The following is a 12,531-nucleotide window of genomic DNA, read 5'->3' on the forward strand; positions in this document are numbered from 1 at the left end:
TGTTATTGTAGTCTACATCAGAGAAGAATTAGGTAGAACTTAAGCTGGGAACTTAAGCTCAAGGAACATCAATTTGCAATTGATCGTTTAACATAATGAACATGAAGAAGGTGTCACAGATGCTCTACAGGTAAATCTAACCAACTCTAGTCTGAAATATGAGGATAGTTCCAAATATAATGAATTAATGTCACAATGAACTCTTGATGCAAGCTTTATTCATTGAAGTATAATTCAAAAGTACTGATTTTAACATTTTATCTTTAAATATCCAAGTTAGTCATTAATTGATTGTCAGGAATGCACAAATGATTCAGATGATCTATTTTTCTGTGTTGTCGATTTGGTCTTCTATAAGTGCTGTGTAACACCAGACTGTTAAGGGAAAAAACAGTAAAATACACTGTTAAAATGCTGATTCAATACAATATGGTATACAATAGTAAAATATGTAAGTAAAATATGGACAAACACAAATATTAAGTATTTATTAAGTAAATATTAAGTAAATATTTGTTGTTTTGACCCAGTGGTTGGGTTGGGTTAAACATTTAAGCAACTCATTTATTCCAATAAGCATTTTTTAGATTTATGCAAATACACAAGAACAGTTTTCTGATCCATTATTTATAAATTAACCTGTTAGGTTGACATGGTGAAGTTCATAGCTTCAAATCCCACAAGATCAATAGGTGAGGGAATTGCCTTTTTGTAGATAGTTCGCTAGAGAGGACATAAAGCATATTTTATCAGCCCACAGCAGGAACTCTAAAATACTACAATTGAAAAGGTAAAGACATGTTTATACCTCTGGAATTTTCACTCTCATGTCAAATGTCTCTGGTGAGGATGCCACAACAGTGACAGCTGCTTGGTGTTCTGAGTTTTTCTCATATTTCTGGTAGAAACCCATAATATAAGAAATCCCAGGCACATACTCTTGAACTCTAAGGGAAAATTAAGTGAAAATAGAAAGAAAATAAGTAGCTAAATAAGTAGCACTCTTATGCTGTACATTAGTATTTAAGGAAAATACAATTCATAATTGATTTACTTTTGACCAATTGTGGTGAACACTGAGGGCAGAGCTCCCCAGTTGATCTTGGTGTATATAGAAGGTTTAGATTCCGGCTGGCTTGCTGCAGACACCCTCATGGACACATCATATGTCTGACACTCTGCACCCCATCTAAGATGAGCCTGAAAACAGAAAATCAATGATGAAATAAGGAAATTGATGATAATGTGTGGCACAAAAAAACTCAGAAGGACTTTACCTTTGCTGATGAATGACTCTTATCTACATTTGCATTGGCACACATTTTCCAATTTGCTTCTTCACCAACTTCGGAGACTATCATTTCAATGTCATCTCTTTGGGCTGTTGGCAGATAAAAGGCTAAACCTTCATAGCCCAGAGGTTTTGCTGGCGGACTCAAACCAAGTGCTTTTACTGTGACTACAGGTTCTGGAGTGGCATCTAAATCCTACAGCATGGAGAAATTGAAAGATGACTGAGTAATTCCTAGATTTCTGTATTATAGAGTTACTAGTAGATTTTAAAGTTACTTTTTTCATCCCCTGCCTATTTTTCTCTCTACACATAAGAAATAAATCTGCATTCTGTAAAACAATTTGGATTTTAATTAATTTACCATCAGTTCAAAGCATAAATCTTAGGGTGGACTACATAGGAAATTTGCAGTACATTACATGTGGTATTGTAATCAAGCTACAGTCTGTTTGTCCAAATATACACTCCACCATACATAATTGGAAATTTGATGAATTACATTCTGCGTTTTAAATTAATTAATTAATTAGAATTAATGACTTCAGATGTTTTTGTTGCACCTGAAATGCTGGGAGTTGGATAAATTGTTTTTCTCACAGGAGGTGATTTCATCTCTTGTGTCCTACATAGAAGGAGCACGTATAACAAAATGCCCTGACATTAATTCTGAGTTGACCACTGGAAATCATTCAGCCACTGTAAGTGAAAAAGAGCTATGCCTGAGTAATGGTACCTTGAATACTCTGTGGAGTAGATTAATCATTGCAGTGACTCCTGGAGGATGTTTTCTGCCAGCAGTGACCTGAATCTGAATTTTTTCAATGGGTTTGGCACCCTTAGCTTTGGAAAAAGCAACAAGTTACTGACAAGTAACATAATTTGTTTTCACTTTATATTGATGGTCCTTTTAACCCATTCTGTTTGCTATAAGTAACGTTGCACCTGCACATCTACTAACTCTCATTAAAGTGTTAGTATAGTATTAGGAGACTGGTAGGTTAGGGTTAGAATAAGTTCACATATACATGCAAAATTCATTTTAGCCAGTAGTATGTCTGTTGTGAAACCATCGCAATAATGAGTGAACAGATATTAATCAGACAATGTACTAATATTCTAATAAGAGTTGGTTGACTTGTAGATATATAGTAACTTATTGTCAACAGATTGTTCAAAAGGGACCATCAAAACAAAGTGTTAGTCATAATTTTTGCATTATATCATTAAGTCAAGGTTCTGGTACCTGGTTCTAGTTGATATGAAAAGCGTGTCTGTCCCAGGAAGTAATACAGAGGATATTCATGATGGTAGTGTGACCGTTTGGCTTCAGCCTCAACGCAGACAGCAGTTCCATAAATCTTAGCATCAGCACATTGCCTGAATTTCACCTCAGAGTCCTCTTTCTGTCACAGAAAACACAGCTGGTTAGTTTGCAGGGGTTTGCCAGACATCCCCATATTGTTTTAGCATAGTAAAGGCTGTCGTACCTGATCATCCCTTGATGTGGATAAAATCCTGGATAGTGGCAGACCCTGTTGGGAGCCCTCTGTCTCTGGCATCATGGGAGTTATTTTGAATGAAGATGGATCCTCAATGTTTCTCAAAACAGCAAACGCATTAGAACTGTTTGATGAAGAGTAAGAAATCATCAGGATATTTAGTGGCACCTTATTACGTATCACAATGATATTGTTGAAACCTTGGAAAACGTACTTGACTGAAAATAATTCAGTGGCTGTTTTGCTTGGAGTCAGGTTCATTTCATATTTATACTCCTTCATGTTTATTTTCAAGTCAAATGCCCATGGCAGGGCACTTAACATTTTACTTTTCAGCTCTACACCACACTGGAAAAGATCTGTGTTGATTCCATGAAAGACAAAATGATCCTTTGTCACCCTGCAAGCAGGTTGAAAGTCAGCTTTCAGCACAGAGAAACCATGAAGAGCAAAAAAAATCATTATTTCCACCCTCATGTGAATTTGACAACTTAAATTCTCACACAAAGCTATTTAGACACCTTAGATTTTAAAGCACATGGACTTTTAAATCACATGGACTATTTATTATGGTGTTCATGGACAATGACTGAAATTAAAATTGCTGTTTTAGATTGAGCGGGTTCTCGTGATGATCAGGCATGCTGGGATCACAAGATCTCCAAATAATATTCACTTTACTTCAGTAACCAAAAATAAAATCATGGCTTACTACAAATAAAAAAATTATATTAGTCAGTGTTTGATTAATGAATCATAACTGATGAATTTTGATTATTACCCTGCAGAGCCATCTGTGTGTAGGGAAATGTCTGAGTTTAGCAGCTCACTCAGATGTTCCTTGGGAGGAGGATTCATTTCAGCTTTAGCTGTAGATATAGAATTTATTCATAATTTTTAGCATTTAGCCCTAATTTTACCATTATTAACAGATATCTAATGGGGAAATTGACAATAAATGGTAGAAGAAGGTTCACCTTTCATTGTAACAGTATTTAGTATGGAAAAGTATTTGCTGATTTCAACTGGGAGACCAAGACAAGTGGGCTGTATGAATCGAGCTTCATACAAAAGGTGTGGCTTGGTCCAGTGCCAGGAAGTTCCTTTTTGAACATCCTGAATCTTTTCCCAAACCATACTCTCCTTCCCTGCAGAAGGACTAAATGACTGAGCAGAAAATAAATGCATTATGTTTCAGCTGAATCTACTCAATAATCAGATTTAAAGATAAAAAAAAAAATCTCTATATCTCTATAACCTGATGATTAAAAAATCAAGGTGGTAGGATACCTTTATGATGTTCTGAATGGAGTCTCCGCTTACATCCATTAAAAAAGCTTCTTGTCCAAACACGCGTGCATACGCTGTTAGCAAACGTTTGTCTTTTGGTAGGTTCTGCCAGTCAGAGAGCTTTAAAAGATCATTGAATAGCCATTAATCTAGTGACTGCCGGATATCATACATTTATTAGATTCTGAGACTGAAGATGCTCACGATTTTCATTATAGTGGCAAAATCTGTGATTCCTAAATCTTTCTTGAGTTGAGGGATTTTCCCCACTAACAGCTCGTTCAGTCCATCTGCACGGACACCAAACTGGAAATAGAACATTTAATATATAAAAGCATGATATACAGTACATAAAATTACACTGAATTTTATAACTTTGGCTTGATTACCTCAAGAAATTGCAGTATTCTTCCAATGAAATGAATTTTTCCCTTAAGCATAAGTTTAGTAGGTATAAGGCTTTCATTTTGCAGCATATAAATGTCGGCAGATGTCCCAAATAAAAAGTCATCTGATAAGACAAGAAACAGTATCAGACCAGCATTAATACAATGGTTGTACAGCAAAGCTAGCAATTAAAATGGTAGTGCACTGCAATAAAAAAAGCTCAATATTATCTGGATTTTCCGATGTTCAGATAAATATTTTCCAATACATTTTATTTTGATAGTCCACTTTAGACTCTCTACTAACTACTGTATATGTATCTTTGTAACATGTCATCTAATTGTCATTAATTTGCAACTACACGTCTACTAACTCTCAGAGCAGACTGTTAGAGTAGGTTTTGCTATACAGCCAATGCGCTTTACAATCGTGTGAGGGGGTCTCCTCTCAGCCAACAACAATGTATAGCATCCACTTGGATGATGCAATGGCAACCACAGGACAACAGTGCCAATGCGCTTGCCACACCAACTACAGGTGGAGAGGAGAGAGATAGAGCTGAGTGGCTGGGGATTATGTTATAGTTGTGGCTATACTGCGTTACTAATATAATACTAATGACTGCTAGCTGACATGTAGTTGCAGAGTTACATAAACAGATTATCAAAAAAAAAAAAAAAGCTACTATGTTATCTTTATAATGTACTGTAAACCCACCATGGAACCAGTCGAAGTGCATATTCTTGCTGTAACGATAACTCAGGTGGCCAAGTTTGGGGGTCAGAATCTTCATAGCAATATTACAGGCAGTGGATCTTTTTAGTGAAAGAAAAAAAGAAGGACTGATATTCTGAAAGGAGAAGAGAAGAACACTGTACACATTTGAGCATGCTTACAGATGTTGATTATCAGGGGTGCGGGACTTGGCAATGCCTTTGAGTAGAGAGTAGGAGAAGCTGGCGACCTGCAGGTCAACCTCCTCTAAGAGAACCTCACTTATTACTGAGATCAGAGCTATGGATGGCTTGGTTTCTAGAAGCACCATGCAGGCCAACATGCGGATTTCAGCAGGAAGAGTCCTCTGTACAAAGAGGTTCAAGACAATGTCCTGTACCTGCACACATACAAGAAGTAGAAAGTCTTTACTTGTTGGAAGTAGTTCTTGCTAATGGAGACATTTGTGCTCATGAATCAGCATGAATCAGGTAACAGCATTCCGGCCAAACAGGTGTGAGAACCTAATACTGACTTCTAAATGTGAAAAAAGGAAGGCGATTTTATCAAACCAACCTGTTGCCAGAAAACCTTCGTCAAGAAATGCCCTTGTTTAGTTATTTAAAATCAGCTTTATTCGCCAAGTGTATGTAAACAAACTAGGAATTTGTTGTGGCTTTTAAGAAGCTCTTTGTACAAACATACACACATCAAACATGAGAATAGAAACATTTAAATGCAACTTAACAATAAGTAATAATGTGTATGAATCCGGAACCAAATATTTATGTACAGATATAGAACGGCACTCAAAATGGGGACTTTTATTATGAAAAGGATTTGCATGACATAGGTACATGCCAGTGAGTGCTACAGAGGTTTTTTAATGTTTATCAGCCTCTGCTTGACTGTAGCCAGCGTTGTGCGTGTTCTATACTTGTGATCCCACTATACATCTTTTTCCTGAACATGGAAGTAAGCCTATGGGTGAAGCTTCCGGTTCGTTAGATGCCTATTCGTTAGATAGGGCAGCGGTGTCAAACTCAATTCCTGGAGGGCCGGAGCCCTGCAGAGTTTAGATTCAACCTTGCTAAATCACATATACTACTTGATTAACTGGATCAAGTGTGTTTAATTAGGGTTGCATCTAAACTCTGCAGGGCTCCGGCCTACCAGGAACTGAGTTTGACACCCCTGCTATAGGGAAATAATGAGGAAAATAACAATGTGCAATAAAAAGTAGACATGTTTGTACTAGATACCACTGTGTTCATAATTAAGATTATACATTAAAATAACCTTATAGCAAAACAAACAGCTTTGTACAGCTAAAAATAGCTGGACGTGGATGAAACCGGAAGCTATACCCATAAAATGAACAAATGCGTCAGGAAAAAGTTGAGGATCCATTTATATTTTGTTGTTAGTTATGACGCAGTTACCAATGAACCATGCAACATAAGAATTTTATGTAGTCATGCATATTACAGGCATGAATTACAGAAGACGAGAAATAATTCTTGTGTTAGCTGTTAGGCTGGAGATGGCATGGGGGAGAAACAGTTTTTATGCATGCATAGATGTTCTAGTGAATAGATGATCTGTAGTGTCTGAGGGGTGCAAACGTCTTCATGTTATGTATGTAACCATGATTCCTCGAAGGAATGAGACGCTGCATCAATGATGCTATGGAAAATGCCTCCAGTGTGACCATGCTCTGAATAGTAGGTGTAATCAGTCCAAAGGATGGGTGAGATGTCATGGGTGGATGGCGTCATTGGCCAGGAAGCATATAAGCACATTGAGTGCAGCCGGCTTCAACTTCTGTCATGAAGCGAGAGCAGGCAGGTATGCTGGAAGTGTGGCTACGAGACTAGAGCCATGGTTACATATGTAACCTGGAGATGTTCCTCTTCAGGAAATCGAGCCGCGTCGATGACGCTATGGGGGTCGAGATGCCCATGTCCCCAGACTTGCAAATCCCTGCCTAGTGTGTGTACTTGCACAGCCAGGGCAAGAGAAAGAAGAGCCAGAAGTGGCTCTTAAGTCTGTACAAATGTACAAACGTATGGGGGTAGACCTTGCCGCAGTGTCACAGACCTCGGCCATTGAGACCCCAGATAACAAGGCCTTGGAGGCCTCCACACCTTGTGATGAAAAAACTTGTAAAAGTGAATTTAGCATCTGATGACCCCTTTATATGCTTAAAAACTTTAGTCTTGACTTTAGTCATGTTTTCAAGGACAGTGTCCAGTTAGAATTCTCTGCATTTTTTTTCTCTGCAGTTCTTCTTAAGTTATAACAGGTTTGGTAAGGACTGTCTGTGACAGCAATCTCCAAAGATGTTAGGTTGGACCACTCAAAAACATTCTCATGAGTTGTTTTGTATTGTCTAGGCTGTATGCTTAGGGTCATTGTTTTGGCACCTTTGGGCAACCTTTGGCACACTTTGAAATTTCATTAGGCTACATTGCTGTGTTTAGCTTTCCTTCTGTCCTAATGTCCTTTTTTTCCTTGATTGCACAAATTTAATACTAAGAAGAGTCCTGGTTGTTCCGATCTTATATTTAAGAAATATGAAGGCATAAGTTTGTGAATACTTATATAGAATACAGTACTTACACTGTGTGGGTCCCTGCTTGCAAGTAGTCTAAGTGCCTGGACCCCAGTACTCTGTACTCTAGTTGGAAGTTTTTCAGCTCCAGATGCGTAGCCTGGAAGGAACTTTAGAATAGTCTTGATGCTGGATGGATGAGCTGCATTTCCCAAAGCCTTCAGTGCAAGGACCATATCCTGCTCCGAGTTTTTACTTAGTCCACTTGTAGCCATATCCAGCAATGGCTGAACAACATTATTTACAAAGGACATGGAAAATGGTAACTAGCAGGTTCTAAAAGATATTTATAATTGTATTATTTATTATTTTGATATTTAAAAAATTTAAATATTTGTATTAATCATCTGGCATACAGAAGAAGAAAATCACAAATACCTGCACCACAGTGACAGGGCAGGGATCAGTATACACGCAGTATCTGTACACTAAAGAACCATACGCCAGCACCACAGTGTTCCACAGGAGAGGTTGGGATTTACTGAAAGGAATTGTCAGGAACTCCTAGAAAGCCGAAAAGAGCATTAGAAGTCAAATATACAGTACATGACATAAATCATTGTAACAGTATCTGTCATGAACTCACCTGAGCTAATGCCACAGACACAGGCTCAGCAGACAAGTGGTTAAATGCCACTACAAGTGCCTGTCCTGCCTCATTCGCTGTAATGTCTCCTGCTTTAAATCTGGTCTCAAGGAATTTGAGGATCCTTTCATCTGTTACCTCCACAACCAAGTCTAGGAACCACCTCCTAAAGACAAAAAAAGAAGAAAAAAAAGAAGAGTCATTAGGATAAAATCTGGAATTTGCATAGTACCTAGGTGTAAACAAAATACCTGTGCTCATCATCTCCTGAGACCTGCTTCCATATCTGCTCTATATTCTCAAGTGTTGCCACACGTAGCAATTGAATTAGATTCAGAACCTCAGTGCTGCTTGAGCTGTCCACTTGATATATGTTAGCCTGTGCCAGCTGCTTAATTAAATCTAGAATCTGTTGGAGTACAGAACAAATCAAAATCTGTTTATGAGTTTATTCATATATCTATATATATTTCAGTGTTTATGAGTGTATGATTTAGGGTTTGCCTTTGGGACTGGATCATTCAGGTTGATCATCAAAACAGGTATTGGTTTGAGGTCCTTTTCAGTCCTATACATCAGGTTGCCTCTGCTCTGGACCTGTCCGGTCACTATTTTGTCAGTTGTGTCTGAAACTTTGAGTAGCTGAATGTCCCGTCTGGAGAAATGAACACAACTATGTCATGCACAATCTGCAGTCTTGAAACTTGTTAGCTAATGACTAAAGCACGTACAAGGCTATCATTCGGGAGTTTCCTCCCTTTACATTGAATGGTGAGAAGTATTGACGCTCCTGAGCAAACGCTTTAGTGATCAAACCGCCATCTGCCGTGGACTTCACTGTGTAGGTGTGTTTCACCGTTGAAACAACACTCTCACCTCGCTGTAAGATTAAACAGCATTCAGATTATTTGAAGAATGAGCGTTTACTTTTTATGTTCATTAAATTGTAATGAAACACACCTGTTTGCTAAGTTTGTCTTCAGGGGCGAGTGCCATACCTCGGTACAAAGCAGCTGGCTGTTGACAGTTGGTGATATCAACCATTTGGGTCACTTTCAACTCTTTGGCATTATTGTCTTCTTCAACAGTGTAACTGCTTTGACATACACCATGAATTCCCAACTAAAGACATACAAAAGTGATTTTTTCATATTAGTTTGATTTACCCATAGAGTTATACTCTTATTAAGGACTGACTTTTTGTACCTCCACCAGTTCGTAAAAACTTTGTGTGGTTTTGACTGTGACTTGTAGAAATCCAAGGATCCCCCTCACAATATTTACAACTGTATTTGAGACTCCAGGCGCTGTGCGAATGTCGGTAATTTGGCCCTTAGAGAATTCAAAAACGATTGGCTGGCTGAACTCGGCAGATAGACGTTTAGTGAGCTTTTGGGAAGGGCTGAAGACACTTTTCCTGGGTAAGCCATTAAAGTCTTCAACATCTACATTTGAGATCTTAAAAGGAAAAACACAATTTATAACAGGTTTAAACAATATCTAGTTATTTTTATTATCTGCTGAGTTAAGAATAAAGAGATCAGATTGCTTAGCTCAGAATAATTTGAAATAAAAAAATATGAAAATGGAGCAACAGTATACCTGAAGCACAAAGGTTTGTGGTGATTCACCAATGATTTTAAAAGTGCACCTCAGCTTCAGAGCTGACTCAACCAAGTCTGGCAATTCTCGTCCCACTCGCACCAATCCTTCATATTTATACTCATAGGTTTTTTTAGAGTTCAGGAAAGGCTCTGAAATATTGGCAATTGAGAAATTTTATGAATATAAAATGACAAACAGTATGTATCTAATATGCATCTGAATCCTAATAACCCTTTAAAATCTTTATTATTGACATAAACATTTAATACAATAATAAAATTAACATTAGAATAAGGAGAAAATCTCTGTAGGTTTATGGGTGATACATTATAGCATTTACATACCATAATTTATGTTCTCGCCAGCTAATGGGGAAGAAAAAAAGTACCATTAAAGTATAATCTTTTTTAGTGTGCTCAGTTTTAAATACAATTAAGCCAGGATTTATAATGACCACACTCTAAAGCATGCAGTTAATTGGTCTTTATGTACTTACCAGCCAGGGCTACCAGGAGACAGAGATAGAGCCACATGGTGAAATCCAGAGGTGGTATAAGCAACTTGGACATCATCTTTTATAACACGGAGCTGTATCTCCCTCCTACCCTCTTATCTCATGAAGTTAGTGAGGCAAAGTGACCCTGTGGCACAAGATTTTTTCCATATTTTAAAACATGCAGGAATAAATTTATTTCTTGTTAAGTTGATTCTTATTTGCTTATATTCTGATGTTTAGTGTCTATGGTTAGCTGCTGCCTAAAATATTTACAGTAAAAGCTAAAGAATATGAAATGTAAAATCTATGTATATATTTCAAACTATTTAAAAGCACAAAATGAGACATTGCTCATCAAATTAGCGGTGTGTACATATATATTTTTTCTTTCACCTTGCATACAATTTAAAATGTTACTTTACCTTGCATACAATTATTCTGCATATTCGTATGCTAGAATATGAGAATGAAGCTCACTGGTTTGTTTTGTAGAGTAAACAGAACTAGGGGACAAAGGTGTGAGACAGGTCAATGTGATCATAGACAGTGTCATCACAACCTATTATGAGAACATGTGACCCGCTAAATAAATAACAAGATCCAACATTTACAAAAGTCTGATATCAAAGCATAACATTTTATATTTTATAAAGACACATATACTTCCCACTCAGTCATTTTCCACCCTAGAACCTAAACATTTTATTTAAAAAATATTTTATCAAAATTTGTTTTTCACATTTTTAATGATTGCTTAAGACACACAAAAAGAAAAAATATCAACATTCAATCAATCATTTACTTATCCCTAAGACATTTTAGTTTTAGGTACTAAACTAATAAACATTAATTTTTTAATTTAGGCCTTTATTTACATCAACATTAATAAAGGCATATATATACAGAGAACATCAAATAAGGAAGGAAGTTAAACAGAAGTTCAGACTTTACAGAATTTACAGTGAATTGTGACTCAAGCTTTCAAACTTTTGTAGGAAAATAATATAGGCTGGTAATTTAAGCTAGGGCTCGGATGACCATGTGATGGCCAATCTGAAAGCAAGAAGGTGTTGGGAGGAGGCACATCATCTAGGTCACTGAAACATCATGATAGAGTTCCAGGCTTGCCATTATTGGCTCAAATCTTGGTATAATTTGGATCTCAAAAACCATAGAGGTAGACATAAGAGACTACCTGTTTGTAAACATTATGCTATTGAGCCTTAGATAATCAGTGTAAAGGCACCAAGGTTTTCTTCGGTAATACCAAAGAGGAGAGACAGATGATGAGAGAGATTCAGATATATGTCTATCTAAAGCAGACAAGGATAAAAGGCATCCGTTATGTGTAGAAGTTTTAAGGAGTTGACCGCTAAAGGTTGAGCGTGTAATTTTGGCAGGAATTGTAGGTGGGAAAAGTGAATGCACTCTCATTTACCATCAATACCACATCTGAGGTGAGGCTCTTGAGCAACACACTGACCCCCCAACTGCTCCCCAGGTGTCACAGCAAAAATAGCTGACCACTGCTCTGGGTATGTGTTTCTTTAACATTCACTCCTATGTGTGCACTTAAATGAGTGAAATTTAGAGTATGGGATCCCTTCCCTTCCCTTGCCTTTGAAGTCGTATTGCAGATCATTGTAGATGACAAAAAAATATATATATTCACAGCATGGTGTCTGGGACTACACAGCAGCACCCCAGTTGCGCATGCCTCCAGCCAAGATGTGTCTATTCCAAAAATCCATAGTAAATCCATTAGTAAATCCATTTCCAAATATATATCCATTTCTAAATATATATATATATATATATATATATATATATATATATATATATATATATATCCACCTTTCTCAGGTCTCACCTGTGTCTTATAGTCAAACCTATAAGTGATTTAGTGAGCAACGGGTACTCCTGTCAAGTTTCCGTGGTGTAATGGTTAGCACTCTGGACCCTAATTCCAGTGACCTGAGTCTAAATGTCTAAATCTAAATGGGACCTGCTTTTGCCAGGACCCGGTCTGAAAAAAAAATCAACTGT

At 37.3% G+C, this 12,531-nt stretch overlaps 1 protein-coding gene across 1 annotated transcript; it reads right to left on the reverse strand.

Annotated features, from left to right (window-relative positions):
* Positions 1-198: 198 nt before the first annotated feature.
* Positions 199-10,623, reverse strand: vtg3 (vitellogenin 3, phosvitinless). Its single transcript, XM_043252938.1, has 27 exons — positions 10,486-10,623; positions 10,334-10,354; positions 9,987-10,138; positions 9,591-9,842; positions 9,345-9,506; positions 9,116-9,264; positions 8,889-9,039; positions 8,636-8,793; positions 8,385-8,550; positions 8,177-8,302; positions 7,807-8,025; positions 5,367-5,584; positions 5,188-5,285; positions 4,473-4,594; positions 4,288-4,389; positions 4,084-4,203; positions 3,771-3,960; positions 3,575-3,662; positions 3,008-3,193; positions 2,782-2,917; positions 2,538-2,697; positions 2,028-2,134; positions 1,278-1,487; positions 1,055-1,200; positions 809-947; positions 640-723; positions 199-375 (listed from the first exon to the last, which is right to left on the reverse strand). The coding sequence occupies exons 1-26, from the start codon at positions 10,559-10,561 to the stop codon at positions 643-645; spliced, it is 3,735 nt and encodes a 1,244-aa protein (XP_043108873.1). The 5' UTR covers positions 10,562-10,623; the 3' UTR covers positions 199-375; positions 640-642.
* Between the last annotated feature and the right edge of the window lie 1,908 nt (positions 10,624-12,531).

The sequence above is a fragment of the Puntigrus tetrazona genome, chromosome 11 (assembly GCF_018831695.1).
Source record: "Puntigrus tetrazona isolate hp1 chromosome 11, ASM1883169v1, whole genome shotgun sequence".
Taxonomy (NCBI): domain Eukaryota; kingdom Metazoa; phylum Chordata; class Actinopteri; order Cypriniformes; family Cyprinidae; genus Puntigrus; species Puntigrus tetrazona.